This window comes from Tasmannia lanceolata, unplaced genomic scaffold, assembly GCF_043159265.1.
Source record: "Tasmannia lanceolata isolate RefF3 unplaced genomic scaffold, GAP_Taslan_0.1 ptg000011l, whole genome shotgun sequence".
Classification (NCBI taxonomy): Eukaryota; Viridiplantae; Streptophyta; class Magnoliopsida; order Canellales; family Winteraceae; genus Tasmannia; species Tasmannia lanceolata.
Genome location: NW_027518688.1, coordinates 11,754,322 through 11,777,628, shown reverse-complemented (window position 1 = coordinate 11,777,628; position 23,307 = coordinate 11,754,322). Strand labels below are relative to the sequence as shown.

At 40.3% G+C, this 23,307-nt stretch overlaps 1 protein-coding gene across 1 annotated transcript in view; it reads left to right on the top strand.

Annotated features, from left to right (window-relative positions):
• The window catches only part of LOC143886435 (ATP sulfurylase 2-like), a 35,516-nt gene extending 31,954 nt beyond the window's left edge, over window positions 1-3,562 (top strand). The window contains exon 5 of the mRNA XM_077390401.1: window positions 3,103-3,562. Within this exon, the coding sequence (XP_077246516.1) occupies window positions 3,103-3,237 (135 nt within the window). The 3' untranslated portion in view covers window positions 3,238-3,562. The remainder of the gene's footprint in view (window positions 1-3,102) is intronic.
• The last annotated feature ends 19,745 nt before the right edge of the window (window positions 3,563-23,307 follow it).

Sequence of the window (23,307 nt, the reverse complement as noted above, 5' to 3'; positions counted from 1 at the left end):
ATGATTGTATTTATAGAAGTTGCATGGCTGTTTTCCTAATCATAACTCAACTTCCTAATTCTAACTAAAACTAGAAAACACAGAAGACAAACAAATCCTAACTTGGACAGCCAACTATAAAAAGTCCTAAAATTTCTCTACTTTTCCCCTAAAAATTCTCCTACTAAAAGTCGTTCATCATGGAAATCCTACCCCAATTAAAATAAGTTAGTTTCAACCAATAAGAAAATTCTAACTAAAACAAATTAAAACTAATTAAAATTTGAACTCTTGATGAAACAAGGGCCGTTGATTTGATCGATCTGGTAAGATGCACTTGCATCAGGGGGCACCCATTGGGTTTGGATCTAGCCTTAGATCCTTTTCCCCAAATGATGTTTCTCCAATTCTTAAGTATCTCTTGAGTTGAGTGGGAATGTGGGATGTCATCCTCTTGCTATTTCTTGCCCAAAGGATATGATCTATCTTTATTTCCTCTATTATTCTCCCGAACATCCTACTCTTCTCCTTCAAAGTTCTCTATTCCTATCCATCGAAATTTGCCTTCTATGTTGAATTTTTTCTTCCCTTCCTCTCTTTCTCCTTCTCTCTGGATTCGACCATCTTGGTCTAATTTTTTAAATAAAATTGGGCATCGAAATTTGCCAAATCATTACAAAAAGGATTAGGCCCAAAGTAGTTTTCAGGCACTTCCGAAGGGACTCCCACCCAATTAAAAATATTCTCAATTAAATTTGGAAATACCCATGAAACTCCAAAAATTTGTAAAATAGTGCACCGATTTTTCTACTTGACTCAAAATTCATGGAAATATCCTATCACCCCTCTCTTCTCAGGATCTGTGTGACCAAAACAGGCAATCTCGTAGTTTTAGACAAACACCTCGAGAGACAGAAATACATAAAATGAGTTGGAATTAGGAAGTGCAATTTGGATTGATTTTGTGCTGAAAACCGAGTTACGTTCAACTTAAAACCAACCAAATTCCAAGCTCAACCATGAATCCTCAAAATCAGAGCCGAGTTGCACCCTTACGTGGATTGGTTAATTTTAGTGCAGTACTATCATCCCCATTTTGTGCTAACAGTAAAAAAACAAAAGAAATTAATGTAAAGGGGCCGTTTGGATACGTGGATTTTAGAATCCAGGTTTTAGTTTGAAAGCGGTGTAAAATTCTGGATTTTACAATCCATTATCCTGGATCAGGTTTTAGAAATCTGTCCCCCATCGTGAGATTTCTAAAACCTGGAAACATGGGACGATGTCCTACTCTCTCACTCGACGAAAAGAAGGGCGAGAAATCAGACAACGACGGACGTTCCTTCTCTCGTCTCCCATCCAAGATTTTGAGGAAATCCAAGATTCTAAAATCCGCGTATCCAGACAGCCCCAAAATATGAGGAACTATAGTAGGAACGCCCAGGAATTTACATTCGAAGCTTGGAGATTTAGACCTCCTGAAAAACCTAATTTATAACGAAAAGCTGGCGAGGAAGGAATCACCCACTCCATGTGAGGTTTCTCTGAGCCCGCTAAAAAAGTGATGGGCACAGCTAAGGAATGAGTCCAGTGGCAGTAAGGGTAACTTCCATAGTTCATCTGAGACGACAAATGAGAAGGAACTGCACGTGCCCCTACTTGAACTCCACATCTTTAGTAAAATGTTAGAGAAGGAAAGGTGCTCCGGTAGATGTCGCTGGGAGGAGGAAAAGAGGGCTGTAATTAGGGATCTGGAGAAAATGCAGGCCGGCCTGGTTGAGGAGCCCATTGCTTCCAGGGACTCTAGGGTTGGAAGTAAGTCAAATAGTTGGGGAGCGTTTTGGGCCTAGCGTGGACACTAAAGTTAAGGGTGTAATGATGGTAGATAACCCAAGAGATACTGAGAGTTGAGGGTCGTTCTCGAAAGAGTTAGATGATTTGTTATCAGTGGGGGACGTCTTTGGGATTGGATATGAGGAGGATTTAGGAGTAACTAAAGAAATGTTCCTGGCTATGGCGGCAAGAGACTTGGAAGAAAAAAAAAGGAAAGAAAGGAGGCTGAAATGAAGGCTGGGGAGGGGGCCTCTTGATAAGCAACTAATTGCCTCTCCACATTAATCACTTGGTGCGAATTCAGGAATTAGAAATTTTGTTGATTAGGGGAGACAGCCTCAGGGCATTGGCACAATTGAGTTTGAGAAAAGTTCTTCTAAGTTATCTAGTAGTTTTGTTGGATGTGTAAATTTGGATGAGAATTGGGGAGAATGGTTATAGTTTTTTGATTATAGAGGGATGAGTGTCATGGTCACATAGCAAAGAGAATGTATTCGATCTATATCCAGAGGAACTGCAACTTCAAAGGTTTTCGCTTGAGAGACTATGTCTTTCACTTAAACCGGTTTTAATCTGGATACTCTTACTTTGCTTCTTTATCTCCTGGGGTGTGGTGATTACTTTAGGGCTTCAGAATCTAAGTTCTTGTTATGATTATTTGTCTTATGAGGGTATGGGTTAAGGAGAGGTTTCAAGACGCAGAAGGTCGCACTTCAAGCTATCAAAGATAAGTTGAGCCTTGTAAGTGTAATTGCTTAGTTTGATGTTTTATTGTGGGTCTTGGGAATGCCCAGCCTGGCTTTTAATCATATCATGTAATAGGATGGGACTCCTGGTCGCACCTGCTACTTTAATATCAATAAAATTCGTCACTTTTAAAAAAAAATAGTAATTGGCCATAGAGAACTATATTTTTGTTTGCAAAATTTTACACTGGTTGCTGCCACCATTTTAAGGTTCCAAACCATTTGAGTTTCTTCTCTTGTTATGACAGACCTTGCCATACAGTCCCCCTCACTGGACGTTCCAAACCTTCCAACCACTCGGCATTTTTTCATTGAATTTGATCTTTTCTTTTCCCAAACAATCCTTTTCCATCCACGGCAGGTTTCTAGTGCATGATCCATATACAGGGGTGCCTGCTAGATGAACATTTTGGATCTATTATGATCCCATATGTATGGTTGCCTGGACGAACAAAAATGTCTTTTTATATGAGCACTGTATTCCCAAAATAGAAACCCTTGTTTCACTTTTTCATTAAGAATATATATGACTTCTGTGTGACAGATGCGGACATATGCGAGAACTGGCGAGAACCCTCCGGAAGGTTTTATGTGTCCTGGGGGATGGAACGTTCTTGTCAACTATTACAAGAGCTTGCAATCTGAAGAAACAAGTCAGCCATCAGCTGCTTTGTTATAAGAATTGGATCGGCCCTGAAAAAGTTAGAGGTAGATTGGCTTTGGGACACCATTCTAAATAGCAGATTCTGTTAGCTATATGTGAAACTGATCAAATCAAGAACACAACATCCTCCTCTGGTGTGGCTTTTGGTACTCAAATTTTCTGTTATATTATGTTATATGATTTATTTGCTCATGCATTTTGCTAGAATTAATAAACAAAAGGATTAGCTCATTTTCTATTGTGATGTTATAGGGAGCTAGAGATAACCAGACAGGGATTGAAAGATTTGATTATGTATTTTTCATTTATTATTATTCTAGAGGAAAGTTCTCTATTTGGATTTTCCACTTTGTATCTGCAATGGTGTATTGGAGTTCAGTGCAATTCACAGCTTTTATGGGCTTTGGTTTTTCACTATAGCAGTGCAGGGTTTTGGCTGCAGCTTACTCAGTAGTTCAAGAGAATGTGCTTCATCTCAATACAGTAATTTAAAAAATACAGATGTTTGTGGTCTCATGCATGCCATGCAAGTGAACGTCGGCCCACCCATCTGCTTGTCTTTACTTAGATGACAGGTGGGCCCACTGAAAGGGTCTTCGTTCTGTGTACCCCTGATGTAGGAGCATCTCCTAGGCATTTTACGGCAGCCTTAGGGTAGTTGCATTAGTATATTGCCTAGTCATTTTCTATCATTTTTTAGTTGTCTTTGCAGTTCATATTTGTACTTAGTGTATGCCCTTAATGGTCTTGTTTCTTACTAAGAGTAGTTTATGAAGTAACTTTGTATCAGGGCTGAGATATAAAGCCCCTTATGTTATTTCTTTGGGGGTTTTTAATGATTTGAGTTTAGGTAGAGGTTTTTCTCTTTTGAGATAGAGCTTGGCTCCTCTTCATCTTCTTCCTTAAGGTAATGGATTAGCAAGCTATTGACTGTAGCTTTTCTTCCATTTCTCATATCTATGCTTGTTGAATGCAAGATTCTTAATTCGCCGACTCTGAGCTTGATTCGACCTCATGCGTCCCCTCACTTGTGGTAAGACCAAGCTTCATATCTCTTACAAAAAAAAAATGATCTAATTTCAGCATGATCTAGAAATTTCTGCGCCTCTGGAATTTGATTCGAAGGACGAAGAACGCTTCTAGCCAAACAATCTTAACTTTCAGCTAGTGTCATTATTATAGCTTCTATAAACAACATAATGTTAACAATTCTTACAGTTTTGTTTCTTGCTACTCTAATTTCTAGTTCGGTCCGAATGATTTAAATCCTGTATGCATTTCGGTCTTTCTGTGTTAAAAACCGATTTGCGTAACTTCTTTTATCTAAGCATGTTCGGCAACCATGAAAAAAATTCCATGAAATATCTGTTTACCCGATGCGAGAGAGGGGCATAGAGGATTGGTGTGAGAGACTTGAGAAGGGGATCGAGCATGGAGAGCATAAGATGAACTAGAAATCAGAGGAAAAAAAAAATACTTATTTGGAGTAGGTTTTTTTTTTTTTTTTTTTAATTACTTTGCCCATTTTCCAACCCCATCACATTGTTACATCATCCTGGTATGAGACTAGTTGGGAACCATCCTAGTATGGGACAGGTTTAAGGGCCTAGTCGGCTAGTCTCGCGCATTCCATCAGCATTCCATCAGCTTTAAAGCTTTTGATGTATTGGTTAAGTACATGCTAGATTAGGCTAGCGGGCCCTTTAAACCTATCCCATACCAGGTTGGGTCCCACCTAGTCAGCATTCCATCAGCACTGTAACATTCTACAATGCTTTCACGTCTGCCGACAGCCCACTCTGTGATAATTTTCACTCTCGATTTTTTTCCAGGTACCCTTCCAAAAGGTCGTCCCTTCTAAGGCAGCCCATTTTTGGTAACTTCACTCTGATAGCTTTCACTCGGGCATTTTCTAGTGGGCAGCCCTTTCCATGTAGTCGTCTCGACAGGTCGCCCCTTTCACGACATGAACACATGTCATAGTGGTTGCTATGATACTAAATGTCAGGTACCTAACCAATACACAAGTCCAGATGAAATGTGTTAGACTAGACCCTTTAAACCTGTCCAATACCTAGGCAGGCCCTACACTAAGGACGGTAACGCACTCTCTGCAGTCATCATCACTCCCTCAAATCTAGCATTCTCTCCGGCCACTTTGCCCTCTCTCATGTAAAGTAAATCAGGATTCCATGAATTATTTTCATGGTTGCCAAACATGCCCTAAAGGGGTGCCTTGTCAAATATTTTTGGAAAATCGGGAGAAAACCATGAGAATCCAAGTTGGCACTGGGGTGGCAACAGAACGCGATTTCGACGGGGACCCATTTTCATCTCTTTCCTCATATTTTCAGCGGCTAATGAATAAGTAGTTACGAAGGAATAAAGATAAGTAATAATTGGTATGAAAAGAAGTAGAAAACTAGACAAGGTAAGTCAATTAGGTGCGTATAGTCATGCAGGATTTTAAATCCCTAATGGACTATCTTAAAGCACTGTCTTAAAGACTTATTTCTCTACTTATGCAGGTGGACTACACAGAAATAAAGTTACATGGATACAAGCCGATAACTATTGCTTCAGGGTTACACCCCAAATTCAATAGCAAACCAGTATCCCCTACTTAGACAAAAAGATAAGAGTAAAAGAAGGGTGTTAATATGAAAAAACCAGTGAGAAAATATCGTCTCAAAAGTGATAGATCTAACTACAATTGAGATGATGCACTGCTCAAAAAATGGTTTAGAGGCAATGCGTAGGGGCGTTGCCTTTTTATTGATGGGTCATGCATCTAAATTCAATCCCATCAGATGATTCTGACTAAATAGCCAATTTGTGGCGGTTAAATGGATGGTGAGAAAATAAAGAAGCAACAATCAGTATTCAAGGCCACAAATTTTTCCTGGGACAATGAGCCCATTCATACATGAACCCCTTTAGATTATACAAATAGACCAAGAGCGAACCATGCAATTGTCTAAAAAAGAAAAAATCTGTATTGAAATAGGTTTTTTAGGGAGAAGCTTTTATCTCCCTATTTTACAAAAAAAGAGCCGGCAATAGCCACTACAAAATAATTAGTTCCTTTCTTATCTCAATTCTTCTTTGATGAGTTATTCAAATCAGAAGTGAGAGTAAGGAATGCATCTTCATTGCATGGAATTGTGAGACCACCCATTTGATGATTAAAGCGACAAAGCCAGCTCTCTCATGACCATTCTGATCAACGGTTAGATCTGAATCTGCAACTGGGTTGCAGCCTATGCAGGGAGAAAAACTATCTTTTTCACTGCTTGCATTGCTTGAACTGGATTGAACTGATTGTTCAGATGTGCACCAGTGTGTACCGCCAGCATTGTTTCCTATATCAAAATTTTTGAGAGGAGTTTCCTTGGAAGAATTTCTAGGACCAGTATTCGATCCAGAGGCACTAGCCCGATCCTCTACCCCAAATCGATTACTATGAATGTCAATAATTTTTTCCTTAACGCAGCTTTCTCCCACTGTTCGCGGATTTTTCCAGAAGAACCTTCCATAAGCTCGCAATCCGAACTGTCACTTTCAGATGAACCAACAGAGTTTCCGGAAGGTCTTTTTCCGGGGCACTTTTGCATGCACTTTGATAGCTTAATAGGAAACTTTCTTTTTTGATTGAATATTTGACAGTTCTCATGGTCTGATTCGTGGGAAACATGTGATTGGCCAGAAGTAGGACAAAATTTCTTGCTTGTGGTGGCATCATTATCTAAATCACCATATTCGCCAACTTTAGATGTTTGAAATTGGATTCTAGGACAAAATTCAAACGAATGACGAGACAACGCATATCAGGAACTAAATGCAACGGCTATTGACATTTATCCCTAGAGAAGAAATGATGAAACATGACTTATGAGAATTGCTAAGAATGCTTTCAGGAACTTTTAAGAAGAGGTTACCGCCTAAAGACTATTGGTCTTAATTGTTAGAGATTCTTGGTATTCATAATTGAAATCCTGATCTAAATATCTGAACTAGTAATCTAGAACAATGGCTCTCTTGGATACTTAAATTGGAAGGTGGGATTTTTTTTCTGGCAGGTATTTTGACAAATGTTTCTCGACGGTAATGGTATGCAATACGATGGAAAGAAATTCTGAATTTTAATGTTTCATCTTGCTGAGGAATCGGTCCAACCATCGTCACGTATGAGACTCTCCCAAGCCTATGGTGCCTTTCTGGGATATGGTCTTCTTACGAAAATGTGCCTTCTGACGTTCTACTTCTAAATTCTTTCTGAAATGGCTTGCTTAAACCGAACCTTTCATATGACGACTCGTGAAGTTCTTCCATCAAGATTTGTGTGGCTCAAGTGCAGTTGCAGATAAGCTGATGCCTTACATCTTTCACCAAGACAATTGCGACCTTTGGACTCAAAGACAATGACCGACTCTTTTCAAAGGGAAAATCTGGTAAAGACACTATTCGAGGAAATGCTTTAAGTCCCCTTATGCACTAGGTTGTGCCTAATTCGGTGTTTAAATTATGCACTGGCAAGAGACGGAGTGGCTGGGGTTGTTTCCTGATGGCAGCGAGGGTTTTGGAATGAGTGGGCAGGTCCTCTCCACTCTTCCCGGTCAAGATAGATGGAAGGAGTGAAGGAGAAAAATATAACTATCTTTATTTATGTACAGCTTTGTATCAGGGTGGGGCTGGAAAAGCCTATTAGATCTTTGGTCTAATATCTCTCGGGTGACACATGGAGGATATCCACACCACAAAAATCAAGAATTTCGGGACTGATATCCACACCATAATATTTTGATAAGGGCACCGTACACTTTGTTTTACATTTCTTCAATTAGGTTTTCATAGCTGTTAATGGTACTCAAGATGGCACTGGACACTTTGTTTTACACTTCTACAATTAGCTTTTCATGGCTGTTTGGTACTCAACATGCTATCTATTAGATGTCTCTTGTGACTATATGGGTGACAAATTCCAAGGAGTTGCATGTTTGTAATTTTTACAGTCTTTATTTAATCTTAGAGGCAATTACATGGCTGATAGCTTAGAATTGGAGATGAATGTGTTGTGGAGATAGGAAGTATCAACACTGTCATGTACTAATTAGAATTGGAGATGAATTCCTCAATTCAAAAAGGAGGCTTCCTAATTGTAAGACCAAAAATAAGGACTATGAATTCTTGGGTTTTCTGGATTTGATGTCATATAATTTGCAGATAGCTTCGTTCATCACTTCAAAATTAGTTCCATGGGTGCTTAGTTCCTGAATTGGGTAAGGATTGGTCTTTAGTTTGATTATAACAGTTAGACATGTTTCATGTGTAGAATTTCTTGGTTGTCTCACTAGATGACTCCAAAAGATTCTTCCTCGATTTAACATTTGTTACCCATGAAATGAGTATGTTTTTATAGACAGCATCATAACATGAATTGTATAATCTTAGTTGATACTCATTTTTAAGATGAAGATTTTTATTAGCTTTTGGATTTCCACCCATGTAAGAGCATTAAACAATCTTCTTTGAATTGGATTTTTTTACTCTTTTAGAGTCGAATTATAATGACTCACAGAAAAAAAAAGGAGCTGGAATCAATCCCTGTTTTCACATCTCTTCATTGAAAAGTTACAGCTTCCTTAATTTCGTATCTCTTGCTATCGTCAACACATGAAAAGTTATAGCTTCCTTACTATCATATCTCTTTGCACACCTCACTATTGTTTGCCCATTTTTAAGATGAAGATTTTTATTAGCTTTTGGATTTCCACCCATGTAAAAGCATTAAACAATCTTCTTTGAATTGGATTTTTTTACTCCATTAGAGTCGAATTATAATGACTCACAGAAAAAAAAAAAAAAAAGGAGCTGGAATCTCTCCCTGTTTTCACATCTCTTCATTGAAAAGTTACAGCTTCCTTAATTTCGTATCTCTTGCTATCGTCAACACATGAAAAGTTACAGCTTCCTTACTATCATATCTCTTTGTACGCCTCACTATTGTTTGCTAGAGTTCTATTTGTTCGAATTTCTGTAGCGGCTACTAAATGTTTTATCGTGGTTACTCTGCCCACTTCTTATACAATGTTGTAGCCTCATGCTGAATTTTTTGAGATGCAGCTGTTATATTTGAGATGTGCCCTACCTCTCCCCCCCCCCCCCCCCCCCCCCCCCCCCCACTTTCTGTAGCAACTACTGAATGATTATAATCCGAGATGTGGCCTCATGTCAAACCAGTACATTCTCCACCTGCATCAACCACTCACTCCGTGCATCGCACGGGTTTCTTACTCGTGTGTGTGTGTATATATATATATATATATATATATATATATATATATATATATATATATATATATATATATATATATGAGGAAAGTGTTGGTGAGCTTAAGCGCCCTAATCACATGGGTCTCACATTTTTTGTGGTGATCCAAACCATTCATTTGCAAGGCCCTATCATAGATAGGGTGTGTACCAAAAATCAGCTCCATAGGATCATCCTAACCCCTCCATTTGTGGACGAAAAAAATGGGCAGATTTGTGGACAAATAATGTCTGTCCATTTTGACCTCCACAAATGGATGGGTTAGAATGATCCTATGGAGCTGATTTTTGGTACACACCTCATCTATTTAAGGGCCTTTCAAATGAATGCTTTGGATCTCCTAACAAAGTAGGCCCCAATGTGATTGGGCGCTTAAGCTCACCATAAGTTTGGTGAGCTTAAGCTCACTAACACTTTCCTCTCTCTATATATATATATATATGTTACTGTTCATGCTGATGTGTCTGCCTTCCATTCGTCTTCACATTCAGATAGAGTGAAAATAGAAGCCAAAAAAGGATATATCGTCGTACTCTTAAAATCTCTTAGCCGAGATTCTCTCTGATGACGTGTCAGCCTCCCATTCGTCCTCACATTCAAAGAGAGCGAAAATAGAAGCCAAAAAAAGGATATATCGTCGTACTCCTAAAATCTCTTAGCCGAGATTCTCTCTCTCTCTCCGCCTAAAATCTCTTACCCGATATTTCCCCGAGATTTTTTCTCTCTCTCTCTCTCTCGATTTCCCCATCTTTGCGATATTTTCTCTCGATATTTTCTGTCTCTCTCTCGAGATGTTGGTTTGTTCCCCATCTCAACCGTCTCCGCCCTTTTGCATTCCCCCATCAGCCCTCTTGCCTTTTGCGAGATTTTCTCGATTTTTTATGACTTTTGCCAGTCCTCCATCACCCCTCTCTCCTCAGGCCAGCTCTGCTTTCAGTTCTTACACGGTGAAGGAATACACGTTCCAAAAAACAAAGGTATTTTCCTTTCTTTTTTATTTATTGTGGTTTACTTTGAGTGGTTTGTTAGATTGGAAGCATATTCTGCCAATTGATTTTTTTATTCATTTCTCTTTTCCTTTGAAAACCATCTCTACTATAAAAAAGAAGAAGATGGTTTTTATGTTGTTTATGATGATGTATTTTGTCAGTTTTCCCTTTTTAGACTATTGGGTTATAAATTTGTGATGGGCTATCGTTGTTTATGATGACAAATTTGCACACATTACGATGGAAACATCACTTTTGATGGGTTTATTTTGGGTTAGTTTTGCAAACATGACAATATCCCTTTGGATAGATGCATGTAGACTGGGTTTCAGTTGAAGAATTGAGTTACAAATAAAGCTGTGACTTCAAAGGATGGGTTATTTAGCTTGAAAGGTATAGGGAAAAACTTTTGATATTCCACATATGTTTCATTTGCACAGAAACTGTTCGATGAAAAGAATTTTTTACCTGCCTTTTGTGCAATGTTAGTCTTTTAGATCCGAGCAGAGATTTGCTCTTGCTGGCCTTTCCTTTTTTCATGACAATTCCTTTCAGGTTTATCCAAAAAATTTCTCTTTTGCACATTTTTATAGTATAGATAGTCGTGGAATTCTATAGGGATATCTTATGTTTTATTTATGAAAAGAAGGATTGTGACTGCTTACCTAAATTGAGGGGGAACTGATATTTGAATCCCCCATGTTTTAATTGTAGGCATGATTTTCTTAAGTTTTGTAATAATCTACTATGGGTTCCTACATTGTTTATATTGGGTTTTTAAGGTTTTTGATTTGTTCAATCTAGGATTGCCTGAGATCGTTTGTTCGCATGGTACAACTTGATATATCTCAACTTACCTGCTCCCATCGAAGACAATATCACCAGCGTTGTTTCTATTTCTATATAGAAGCTATTTATTTAAATGGAAAAAAAATTCAATATAACTTCATTTTCTTTGTTTCAGTATGTGCAGGCAGTTCTTTGCCGTTTTATTTGTTTTGGAATTTTGATTGTTGATATGGAAATGAAGCTTTTCACTGTACTGAGATTTTATGTAGAACCCATGTCAGGAAAAGTGATGAAATGCGTTTGTAAACTTTGGTCCCTAGAGTTGAATGTGAATACTTTTTTTATCTCAATTTGTAGACCGTCAAATACACTTATTAAGACACACAATAGACTTCTAATCTAACCCAATCTTAACCAAAAATTGATTGACATCCATGGTTAAATCAAATCTATAACTATAATCCTACAACCAGTCAAAGTTAAACACAGGACACTATCATTTTAACTGATTTTGAAACTGTTTTAAAACCCCACAGAATCAGCATATCACAATGATCCCGATTTGCGAGAAAACCTTTAAAGAACATGTAATCAATTTCACAATTTTGGTATTCGAACTGTTTTTTTTCTCTCGGTATATTAGGGCTGCTAAAAATGTCTCACTCAAGAAGGTGAGTTGAGGTGACCTCTAATTTGTGGAGCTTCATCTTATTTAATATCTTTTCTATTTTTTATTTTCTTTCATCCACCATTTGCATGCTTTTATTTTTAGTTTTCTCAATTAAATTCCTTTTTGGGCAGGTTTTGAAAACTGTTATAGGTGGAAGAAGCTTATACAGAAGGTTCTTATTCTTTACATGCCAAGCAGTTTATGCTTCAAGGCAATTGTGATGAGTCTTTCTCAATTTTACATTTGCCATTACAATATATGGATTGTATTGACAATATCACTAGATTCAAACATCTGCTTCTACTACTATGTTGCTAAAAATAATGTCTCATTGTTTTTTTTTCGTTTAAATTATGTCTCACGATTATTATTGTAGAATCTGTACACCACGCATGTCAATTCTTCTCTTTCACTTTTCATTTTTCCTATCCATTTCTTTGTGATCCTTCTTTTCATTGGACATCCATGATCTAGGGTTTTATGGCTTTGGACCGTGGATTTGGTTTATGTCCTGTTCTATTCGTTCAATTTTGGTTGTTATTGCATTTTTTTTTTCTAAATTTCGGTTGCAGTCAACATTTTTCTTCCTACCGTCCTCTTCTACTCTATTTTATACAGTTTATATGGCTTTATGATCTATTCAGAATATCGATGGCCTACTTGCATGTTGTGACGAAAACTTTCATGTTTCTTTTCACTTTTCTTCTTTTTGGAACTGTAGCTGAGAAGATCTGATGTTACATTTCAATGTCAACAACTGCTCGATACTTTGCATTTGGTGGAAGTAGAAACCAAGTGTTGCATGATCCCGAGATTGAGCCACGATTAGTTTTATCAACATGTTCTCAAGAATGTGGTAAGCTGTATTTTTTTGGAATGTTTTTCTCTTCTTTCTTATTGTCTGTTTTTATCCTCTTCCTTCTTCAGTATTTGGATGTTTCTATGCACTTTTCTGCTTTTTGGAACTGTAGCTGAGAAGATCTGATGTTACATTTCAATGTCAAGAACTGCTCTGTCATGTCCCCTTCTAGGAGCATAGATTATGGTGCCTAATTTTGTGGGTTAGGGCCATGTGGGTCCTTCTTTTGTGTTTGGACATCGACCGTGGGCCATCTAATGGTCAAATGGGTCATTGGGTGGCCATATTGTGAACTATTTGCTAAGGGGGCAGAAATGATATGAGCACCCTCTCACTTTTTATATGCACTCAACGATGGAATTGGGGAAGGCCTTTAAAGGAGGCTATGAGATGGGCATTTTGGGGCTGATTTTGCCTTAAACAGAATTGATATTGGCACCCAACTCTTTGGTGTTTAAATGTGGAATGTAGAATGAGAAAAAAAGAAGAAGAAAGATTTAACAAATACAAGTTTCCCTCCTTGGCTAGTGAAGCCAACCAGTTTTGAAGGCAGTGAGTCTTCCAACTGGCCGGTGCAGTGGGCACCCCATCTATCTTTCCTCCTCCTTCCAACAGGTAGTGTACCCTTGGAGATCTCCATGTTTCACAGCCATTGAAGAGAATGCCCAACCAAGCTTCCCATCTTCAACCTCCATTCCAATGCCAAATGTTGTTTTTTTGTTTTTCAGTTTGTTATTGGTGATTGGAACCTTCCCAATCTTCCATATTATGAGAGCATAGCTCTATTCTCTTTTGTAAAGCCATTATTGGTGTTTGACAGAAAAAGAATTGCAAAACAGTCCCCTATGAGTTGGTGCACTTAAGGTGTTTGTTTAAATGTGTGTGTGAATGTGCATCCCCTAATTGTAGTTAACAATGTGGGTGAAAAGGGCCATAGAATTACAGTAAGTTTGGGTCATTCCAAGTGGTATCAGAGCTCCTCTTGGCCAGCTATGGGAGGTGGAGATGTCCTTCCCGAAGACGCCTCCCAAGTGTTCAGCATTAGTAGTCTGCACCGTTGGAATCTCCTTGATGTTGGGAGTTGGATGTGCTAGACAAGTTTGATCCACCGAGCTTATCATTGTGTGGAGGAAAGAGTAGCAGGACAATCACCTTAGAAAAAAAAAAAAAAAAAAAAAAAACCCGCTCGCCAATTGTTTGTTTAATCTCCAAGCATAGCGTGGCGTATGTGGACATTTCCCATTGTCAAGCCCTTGCACTCCGAGTCTTCTAGAGAGTTGGGAGGAGGGTGCTGCCCATGAGCAAAAGAGAATTGAGGGCCAAGCACCGAGAACTAACCCGGAACCAAGCCGAGAGGGTTGTTGACACCTACGGGGTGCCCGAGGTCTCCATGGAACCTCGAAGGGAAGAAACGGATGACGATGGTACTGAGGACAGGTTGGTGAGGAGACTGGTCACCGCCCTGATGCACCTTTGTTCAGAATGGAGAGGGCCATTGTGGACGCCGTCGAGCGTTTGTCTGTTGGGCCTAGCGAAAGAGTTGATCGCGCCAGGATACCGATGGTGGGTCGAGGAGGAGGCTTGACTGAGTTGCAAGAAGAGACTGAAACTCTCATGGCTGATTACATGTCCACTCGCCAAGAGTTTAGGGACCTGATGTCTTTCAGGGACTTTTGCACATGGAGAGCCAAGAACACCATCCCACGAGCCGGAATCGAGCTAAGGACCGTCACGGACAGATTTAACCGTGTTCCTATGCCCCATTACGATGGCACCCCAGGAAGAGCAGCCTGCACATGGATGCAAAAGTTGGAGGTCTTCTTCGAGGTGAATGAGATGCTTGAGGCAGACAAGGTCCGTTACGCCATCCTACACTTAGATGGTGCAGCACATGATTGGTGGCACCAAGGGAGAAGGACCTTGGATCACGACCAAGTGACACACTTTGCCGATTTCAGCAGAAGACTCTTGCAAATGTTTGATCAAGTCCCTACAGAGCAGCATTTTAGGGAGCTTGCAGACCTTAGGCAAACAGCCAAACTACGTGCCTATGTTGATGAGTTTCGACAATTGTCCCTTATGGTTGATGGGCTGAGTGCTATCCGGTTGTCCTACATGTTTGTTCAAGGCTTGAAGGAGCCTCTACGGGGCTGGGTGTCCGCTTTTGATCCCCCTAACTTAGAGTCCGCCATGACAAAGGCGTTGACCATGGAGGCTTCCGCCTCATTCACCACCCCCAACCGACCCAATCCGGTTAGGCCCCCTTCCTCATTTGAACAAGGACGCAACTTTGGCTTGAATCCAACAGGTCATCGACCTCCCTACCCTCAACAACAACTCGGGCCACCAAGCACTAATTCTCCAAGCAAGGGTGTTGTCCCTATTGAAGATATGTCGAGGACAGTAATGAGGCAGATGAGGGTGTGTTTCAAATGTAGGGGACCATGGGAGCCTGGTCACAAGTGCTCCCAATTTCAGATTGTGGAGGTTCATCCAGAGAGTGGGACTGATATTATTGATGGCAATGACAGGGATGAAGTCAAGGAAGACGACACCGAGTTGCAGCAACAACAAGTCCCATCTGTTGAGGGGGAAAGCAACAATATAAGGTTGCATCCCTCTCTTGCATCACTTTCAGGGGTACCCAACTTTCACGCCTTCAGGGTTAAGGGAAGGATTGAGGGGCACCACTTGGTGATCTTGATTGACACCGGAGCTACGCACAACTTCATTGATCAGTTTGTGGTCACAACATTACAGTTGCCAGTTGAAAGCTTTGCCGGATTTGATGTCTCCGTTGCCAATGGTTCCATCATGCGTTGCACTCAAGTGGTGAGGAAACTGTCAGTGGCCATCCAAGGCCATACCTTGCAGGACGATTTCTATGTCATCTCTATATCAGCTGCTCATATGGTCCTAGGCGTGCAATGGCTGTACTCTGTGGGGGAGTTCATGCAAAGCATCAAAAGCATGACCATCCGTTTCATGGCAGGAGATCATGAGGTGATCTTGCAAGGGCTTCCCGCAGGATCCACCCAATCTATATCAGCAGATCAGTTGGAGAGAGTAATGAGGAGGGATCAAGTCACTTGGGCAGCTGAGTGTTTTGCCATCCAAGGGATGCCCCAGCTTGCCGAGCCTACCACGGTCCATCCAGAAGATGTACAGAACATCCTAGACCGGTATAGTGCAGTTTTCGGAGAGCTTCCTTACGGGCTTCCGCCGGATCGTGTCCATCAACATGTCATCGAGTTGGAGCATGGGACCTTGCCCATCATGGTTCCGCCCTATCGCCATCCTCGAATTTACAAGGAGGAGATAGAGAAGTCCATACATGAACTGCTTGATATGGGGCACATCCGACCTAGCACAAGCCCCTTTGCGTCCCCTGTAGTGCTCGTCAAGAAGAGGGATGGAACCATGCGTATGTGTATTGACTATCGAGGGCTGAACCAAAGAACGATCAAGAATCGATACCCTATTCCCAGGATTGATGAGTTACTAGATGAACTTCAAGGTGCTCAATGGTTCTCCAAGATTGACCTTCGCTCTGGTTATCACCAAATCCGAATGAGGCCTGAGGATGTTTCCAAGACCTCCTTCCGATGCCATTATGGACACTATGAGTTCCTGGTGATGCCATTTGGGTTAACCAATGCCCCTGCTACATTTCAAGCGACAATGAATGACATCTTTCGCCCCCACTTGAGGAAGTTTGTCTTGGTATTCTTCGACGATATACTCATCTACAGCCAAACTCGCGAGGATCACCTTCAGCATCTTGAGGTGGTGTTACTTCTTCTCCTAAGTCACACCTTCAGGGCCAAGGCAAGCAAGTGTGAGTTTGGATTGACCGAGCTACTCTACTTGGGACATGTCATTAGTGCGGAGGGGGTGCGTGTAGATACACAGAAGATTCAGTCCATTCAAGAGTGGCCGACTCCCTCTACACTCACACAGTTACGAGGGTTCCTAGGGTTGTGTAGTTATTACAGGAGGTTTGTTAGTGGATTCTCTCAGTTGGCTGCCCCCTTGACTGAGCTGACTAAAAAGAATGCCTTTACTTGGACCGACTTAGCTCAAGAGGCTTTTGAGGGTCTCAAGAAGACTATGTGTTCATGCCCAGTTCTCGTCCTTTCAGATTTCAGCCAACCCTTCGTTGTTGAATGCGACGCATCTGGTGTGGGCATAGGGGCTGTGCTAATGCAGGGAGGTCATCCCATTGCCTTCGAGAGCAGGAAGCTCAAGGGTTCAGAGTTGCACCTCTCAGTGTATGATAAGGAGATGCTTGCTTTGATGCATGCCTTGTCGAAGTTCCGACAGTACCTCATTTGCGGAAAGTTTGTTGTGAGGACAGACCACCATAGCCTCCGCTTCTTCTTATCTCAGTAGGAGTTGAATGATAGACAACAACGGTGGGTGAGTCGCATTCAGGCATTTGACTTTGAGATAGAGTATAAGAAGGGGAAGTATAACACAGTGGCAGACGCCCTCTCTAGACGGGCAGAGGTGACAGCCGTGTCAGTTGTGGATCTCCCATGGCGTGATGATTTAGTGGCTGCCTATGCCAAAGATCCCTTATGCAGTTCGGTCATGGATAAGTCATGTGGCCCTGAGCTCCAACAGGAGTACCATGTGCATAACGACATTGTCCTACGTAAGGGACGCATCTATGTCCCTCCATCCATTGCATTGAAGAAGAAGGTTCTCAATGCGTATCATGACTCTCCAATGTCTGGTCATCAGGGCTTCTATAAGACTTACCGCCAGGTTAGGGAGAGGTTCTCTTGGAAGCACTTAAAGAGAGATGTTCGGGAGCACATCCGTGGTGTTCAATTTGCCAACGTATGAAGCATGAGACAGTATTTTCTGCAGGGTTGCTCCAACCTCTACCTATTCCCGACAAGAAATGGGATGGCATATCCATGGACTTCATCACCGGATTACCAAGATCAGGGGGGAAGGATTGCATCTTGACCATCATTGACCGCCTCACCAAATACGCCCACTTCCTTTCCCTTCTGGCGGACTACAAGGCTCCCCAAGTTGCTGAGTTGTTTTACAAGGAGATTTTTCGCTTGCATGGGCTTCCAAGCACCATTGTGAGTGATCGGGACAGTCGCTTCATGAGCGCCTTTTGGCAGGAGTTATTTCGATTGATGGGCACCTCATTGACCCCGAGCACTAGCTACCACCCCCAAACCGATGGGCAGTCTGAGGTTACGAACAAGTGGATTGAAGGCTACTTACGCTCATACGTACAAGATCAACAGTCATCTTGGCCACGATGGTTATACATGGGTGAGTATTGCTACAATGACCCACCACATGTCAATCGACATGACACCCTTTCGTGCCCTCTATGGTTACGATGCCCCTAAGTTTGTTGACATAGCACTTCCTGAGACGGGGTGCCCGCAGCCAAGGAATCGGTTACACACCACCAAGACCTTCTCAAAGAACTCAAGCAACACATGCAGCTTGCACAAGATCGGTACAAAGTGTACGCTGATCGGAAGAGATCCGACCGTTCATTTCAGGTGGGGATTTGGTGTATCTACGTTTGCAGCCGCATAGACAATCCTCATTGAAGAAGAAGGGGGCTCATAAGCTTCAACCCCGCTTCTATGGTCCGTATCAGGTGGCTTCTAAGGTGGGTAGTGTAGCGTATCGTTTGGATCTTTCAGAGGGTAGTCGAATCCACCCCGTCTTCCATGTGTCATGTTTGAAGGGTGCCATTGGGCAGAACATTCACCCCTCTCTTACTCTGCCCCCTCTTGATGATGAGGGAAAGGTCGCACTCAACCCCGAAGCCATTCTTGACATGCGACAAAGAAGGTTGAGGAGCCGCACCATCACGGAATACTTGGTGAAGTGGCAGAATTTACCGACGGAGGATGCCACATGGGCAAGGGAGAACATTCTATATCAGCAGCCACACTTGCATTGCTCGAGGGCAAGCAATTCAAGAGGGGGAGATTTGTCATGTCCCCTTCTAGGAGCATAGATTATGGTGCCTAATTTTGTGGGTTAGGGCCATGTGGGTCCTTCTTTTGTGTTTGGACATCGACCGTGGGCCATCTAATGGTCAAATGGGTCATTGGGTGGCCATATTGTGAACTATTTGCTAAAGGGGCAGAAATGATATGAGCACCCTCTCACTCTTTATATGCACTCAACGATGGAATTGGGTAAGGCCTTTAAAGGAGGCTATGAGATGGGCATTTTGGGGCTGATTTTGCCTTAAACAGAATTGATATTGGCACCCAACTCTTTGGTGTTTAAATGTGGAATGTAGAATGAGAAAAAAAGAAGAAGAAAGATTTAACAAATACAAGTTTTCCTGCTTGGCTAGTGAAGCCAACCAGTTTTGAAGGCAGTGAGTCTTCCAACTGGCCGGTGCAGTGGGCACCCCATCTATCTTTCCTCCTCCTTCCAACAGGTAGTGTACCCTTGGAGATCGCCATCTTTCACAGCCATTGAAGAGAATGCCCAACCAAGCTTCCCATCTTCAACCTCCATTCCAATGCCAAATGTTGTTTTTTTGTTTTTCAGTTTGTTATTGGTGATTGGAACCTTCCAAATCTTCCATATTATGAGAGCATATCTCTATTCTCTTTTGTAAAGCCATTATTGGTGTTTGACAGAAAAAGAATTGCAAAGCAGTGACGAAAGAGTTGATCTGGCGGGCCCAAGCGACTGAGCTGAAGGAATGAAGCCCTGCACGAGAGCGCACGAGGTCAGAAGACCAACCCGGAGTCGTACTCCGGACGGGCCCTTCGACACTCAAGTCAGTATGAGCAGAAGTGCAGAGCAAAAACTTTAAGAGTGGTGGTTCAGAAAATATTACCCCCCGTTTTGAGCCTTGAGAGGCCTTATATAGAGGGAGTCCTGGGGTGGTTGGATTACCTACCCCAGGACAGGTGTCGACCCTTTTGTGGGTTTAGGTTCATCTGCTCTTGGCAGATGTGGGACCCGATCTCGCGAGAGGGGTGGGCGCGAGCCGCCACACTCTCTCTTGGTCTCTCGTACCCACGCGAATGGCGTGTGCATTTTTAATATTGACTTTAGTTCATCTTTTATGTGAACTTGGGATCACTGAGGCAATCCGAATTCTACACAAAAGAGACTGACAGAGTCGCCACCTAGATGTGAGATCTAGGACTCGTAATTAACCAGAAATCTAGACTCGCTACCTGGTTACGAGAATGGAAGGTATGGGGATTTATCCACCACATGCACCATTCCTGTCCGATAATCGGTCTTCGATTCCAAAAGCTAACTCTTTTAAATTTATTTTAAATGGCTCATTCAACTCTCTGTTAATGTGCTAACTACGGGACATGCATCCTATGATCTAATTTCAATGTGAATCCTAAATGTGTATCTTGATTTATTAATTTGTCTGGATTCAATCTAAGTGAAAGTTCTCCTAAAATTCTAATTTCATGGAAAATCCTAAGTGATTTGATTAAGCATTTACAAGAAAATTAATATACAAAACACCACAATTTGTTGTGGTGCCGACTCGCGGTTGGTATGCCATTAGACATCCAAGCTGCCTACGTACCCAAGCCTCACTGGGATCAGAGTCGACGTAATTCGGTGCACCTAAGCTAAGCTACTTATGCCTAACTCAACTAAGACACCGACCTAGACGGGATTGATTGTTTCAACAGTTTTAGGAGAAGTTATTTAATTCAAGTTGAGGATTTTATTATCTTAGGATTTCATTTAAGATGCTATATGATTCTTATCTAAATGCAAGTTGTTCCTTAGACTAATGCAGGTTAGCCTACATCCTAGTTTACTAGGCTTGTCCTAGGGAAAGATTGGGTGACTAGTGTAACTAGACCTATGGCACGGTTGCTATCCATAGCAAGCTTCTGTGATGAGGCTGAACTCCTAACTCTAGGACTCCCTAAAACCTAGAACACAACGTGACGTGAGTGTTCCTAAGGGGCTCTAAAGGATCCTACGATGGGAGACCGCAATCCAACGGTTCCAAAGACATGGATTAAATCAATTCAGAAATGAAAGATTTTCAGTTCTTTAAAAGGTTTCTGATTCCTAACATCTAAGGAATACCAAAGGCTTTAAGGCTTGATAAAATTCATGCTTAGATCGCATTCATGAAAGGGAATCGTGCGCTCTCACCTCGCACAATTTAACATCTAAGTTATAGTACGTTATTGCCTGGCATGTTTCTCAGGATTTCCGTGGACAGTAGACCTCGGAGCCAATATCGTACTATAATTTACATGCTCAAATTGTCAAGGATTGATCACAATTAGTATACGATTATGAATGCGATTTCAGCCATTAAACTATCACAGCATCAGGATTTTACAAAGGAAATCAGTGATTCCTAAGGTTTCTATTTTGATAATTTAATGATTGAATATGTGATGGAATATTATGATCATCTGGAAATTTTTAAAACAATTTGATTTTAATTCGATTTACTTAAGGATTTTAAAAGGTTTCAATTCAGGTTGTAGATTTACACATCAACATATAGCAAATCTTTTCAGAACAAGATGAAATTTTTACAGTAACTTCTCCTTAATTAGATAAGATTACTATAAAAATTTCATAGATTTTAAATGTGTTTTGCTATTAGTTTTTCAATGTTGAAAGTTTCTGTCCAGATTGTAAATTAACCCAGTAACGTATAGCAAATCAATTCAAAACAATATGAAATTTCTACAATAACTTTATTACAATCAGAAAGGATTACTGTAAAAGTTTCATAAATTTTAAGAATGATTTACTATTAATTTACGATTTTACAAATATCTATCCAGATTATGAATTAACAAAGAAACACATAGTAAATCAAATCCAAATCAGTTTAAACTTTATGAAAACATGTAATTCCAGTAATAATTATCAAACAAATATTTTCAGAAGTTTTCATTGCAATTTACTATTTTTCTCAGATTTAATACAGCATGCATGATTTGACATAAAAAATCATAAACAAATATCCAACAGCAACCAAAAATCTTGAAAAATTCACAGGAGATTAGATTAGATTTAATTTGCTTCTCATCCAAATTTCACTTTTGAAAACCTTATAGATTTTTTGAAAATTGGTTTTTTCCAAAAATACCCCTAGAGTTAAATGAATTTTTAAACCCTTTAAATCAAATCAAGAATTCATCAAAAAATTCGTACTAATTCAAAATCTTAAAATTATGTTATGTTTAAATTTTCATTGATTTTGGATCTGTTTTGACATCTTTTTAAATTCAATCTTTAGAATTTTACCCCTTTGAGGGTAAAGTTCAAAAGGTCAAATCGCGGTCAAAACGAAGTCAAAATTCTTCGAAATTCCAGATTTCTACACTTTTTAATGTGCAAAACACTCAGAGATTGAAAAATTCAAAAATTTGTAAAGGTTTGTTATAATTGCTTTGTAAATTGGATTTTAAACCCTTTTCTTTCCGAAAATTCAATTTTAATATGAAAAATAGATTTTCCAAGAAAAATTTCAGATTATGAAATAACTTAAACTTGATCTAATCTCCTTAAAATTTCACATTCAAATTCTTTAATATTCATGACTTTAAAAAAAAATCACAAATTCAATCCTAGCATGCTTCTAGTTTAAGATATATGAAAGAGGGTTTTGGAATACCAACCTTGCTAGCTCTCCTTGTCTTTAGGGTAAGTAATCCTCGGATATACGCTTTGTCTTACCCTTTCAATTAGCAAAGAAAACCCCCAAAGAATATCTCCAATATGTTGATTATGTCGAAGAAATATGAGAATTCTTTTTGAAGAACCAAGTAGAAGAGATGAACACCAAAAGAATGGAATAAAATTCCAAGCAAGGAGCAAGAGAGATGGATGAATTTTCAGATCTTCCCCTAGGGTTAGATGAAGTTTCAAGAAGAAGGCCAAAGGTTGTGTGTGCTTGCTTTTATAGAAAAGATTAGGGCTGAGAGAAAATTAGTAGTTCCCAATGTGAGAGCTTCTTTCTTTAGCATGTTTCCAATTTGTGCTTCTTGCTTCCTTTCTTTCTTGTTTTCAAATTTAATTAGATTCTAATCTTAATTTCTTGTCAAATAAGACATGCTAAATTACACAATATAGATCCTTCAAGATTAATCTAGAAGCCTTCTCACATAGGAAACTAGCTTTTATGAATGATTTTAGTCCAAAGAGGCCTGTCCACGTTTGAGCTCATTTTCGACTTATTTAGGGGCTGATTCAGAATAAGTGATAAACTAGAAAGTTGTAGATCTTTTCGAGACGTTCGAAACAAGTATAGTTACGAATTTTTTGAATGAGAAGGTAAAAAGTTATGGCAATTTTACTAACCTGACTTTACTAGCCCTTTCTAATTATAACTCTTCTTTTCTTTATTATTTTTTTAAGGCAAATATGATGTCACCAACCACCTCATCCCATGTTGGACGTTTTTGCATGTGGCCTCCCC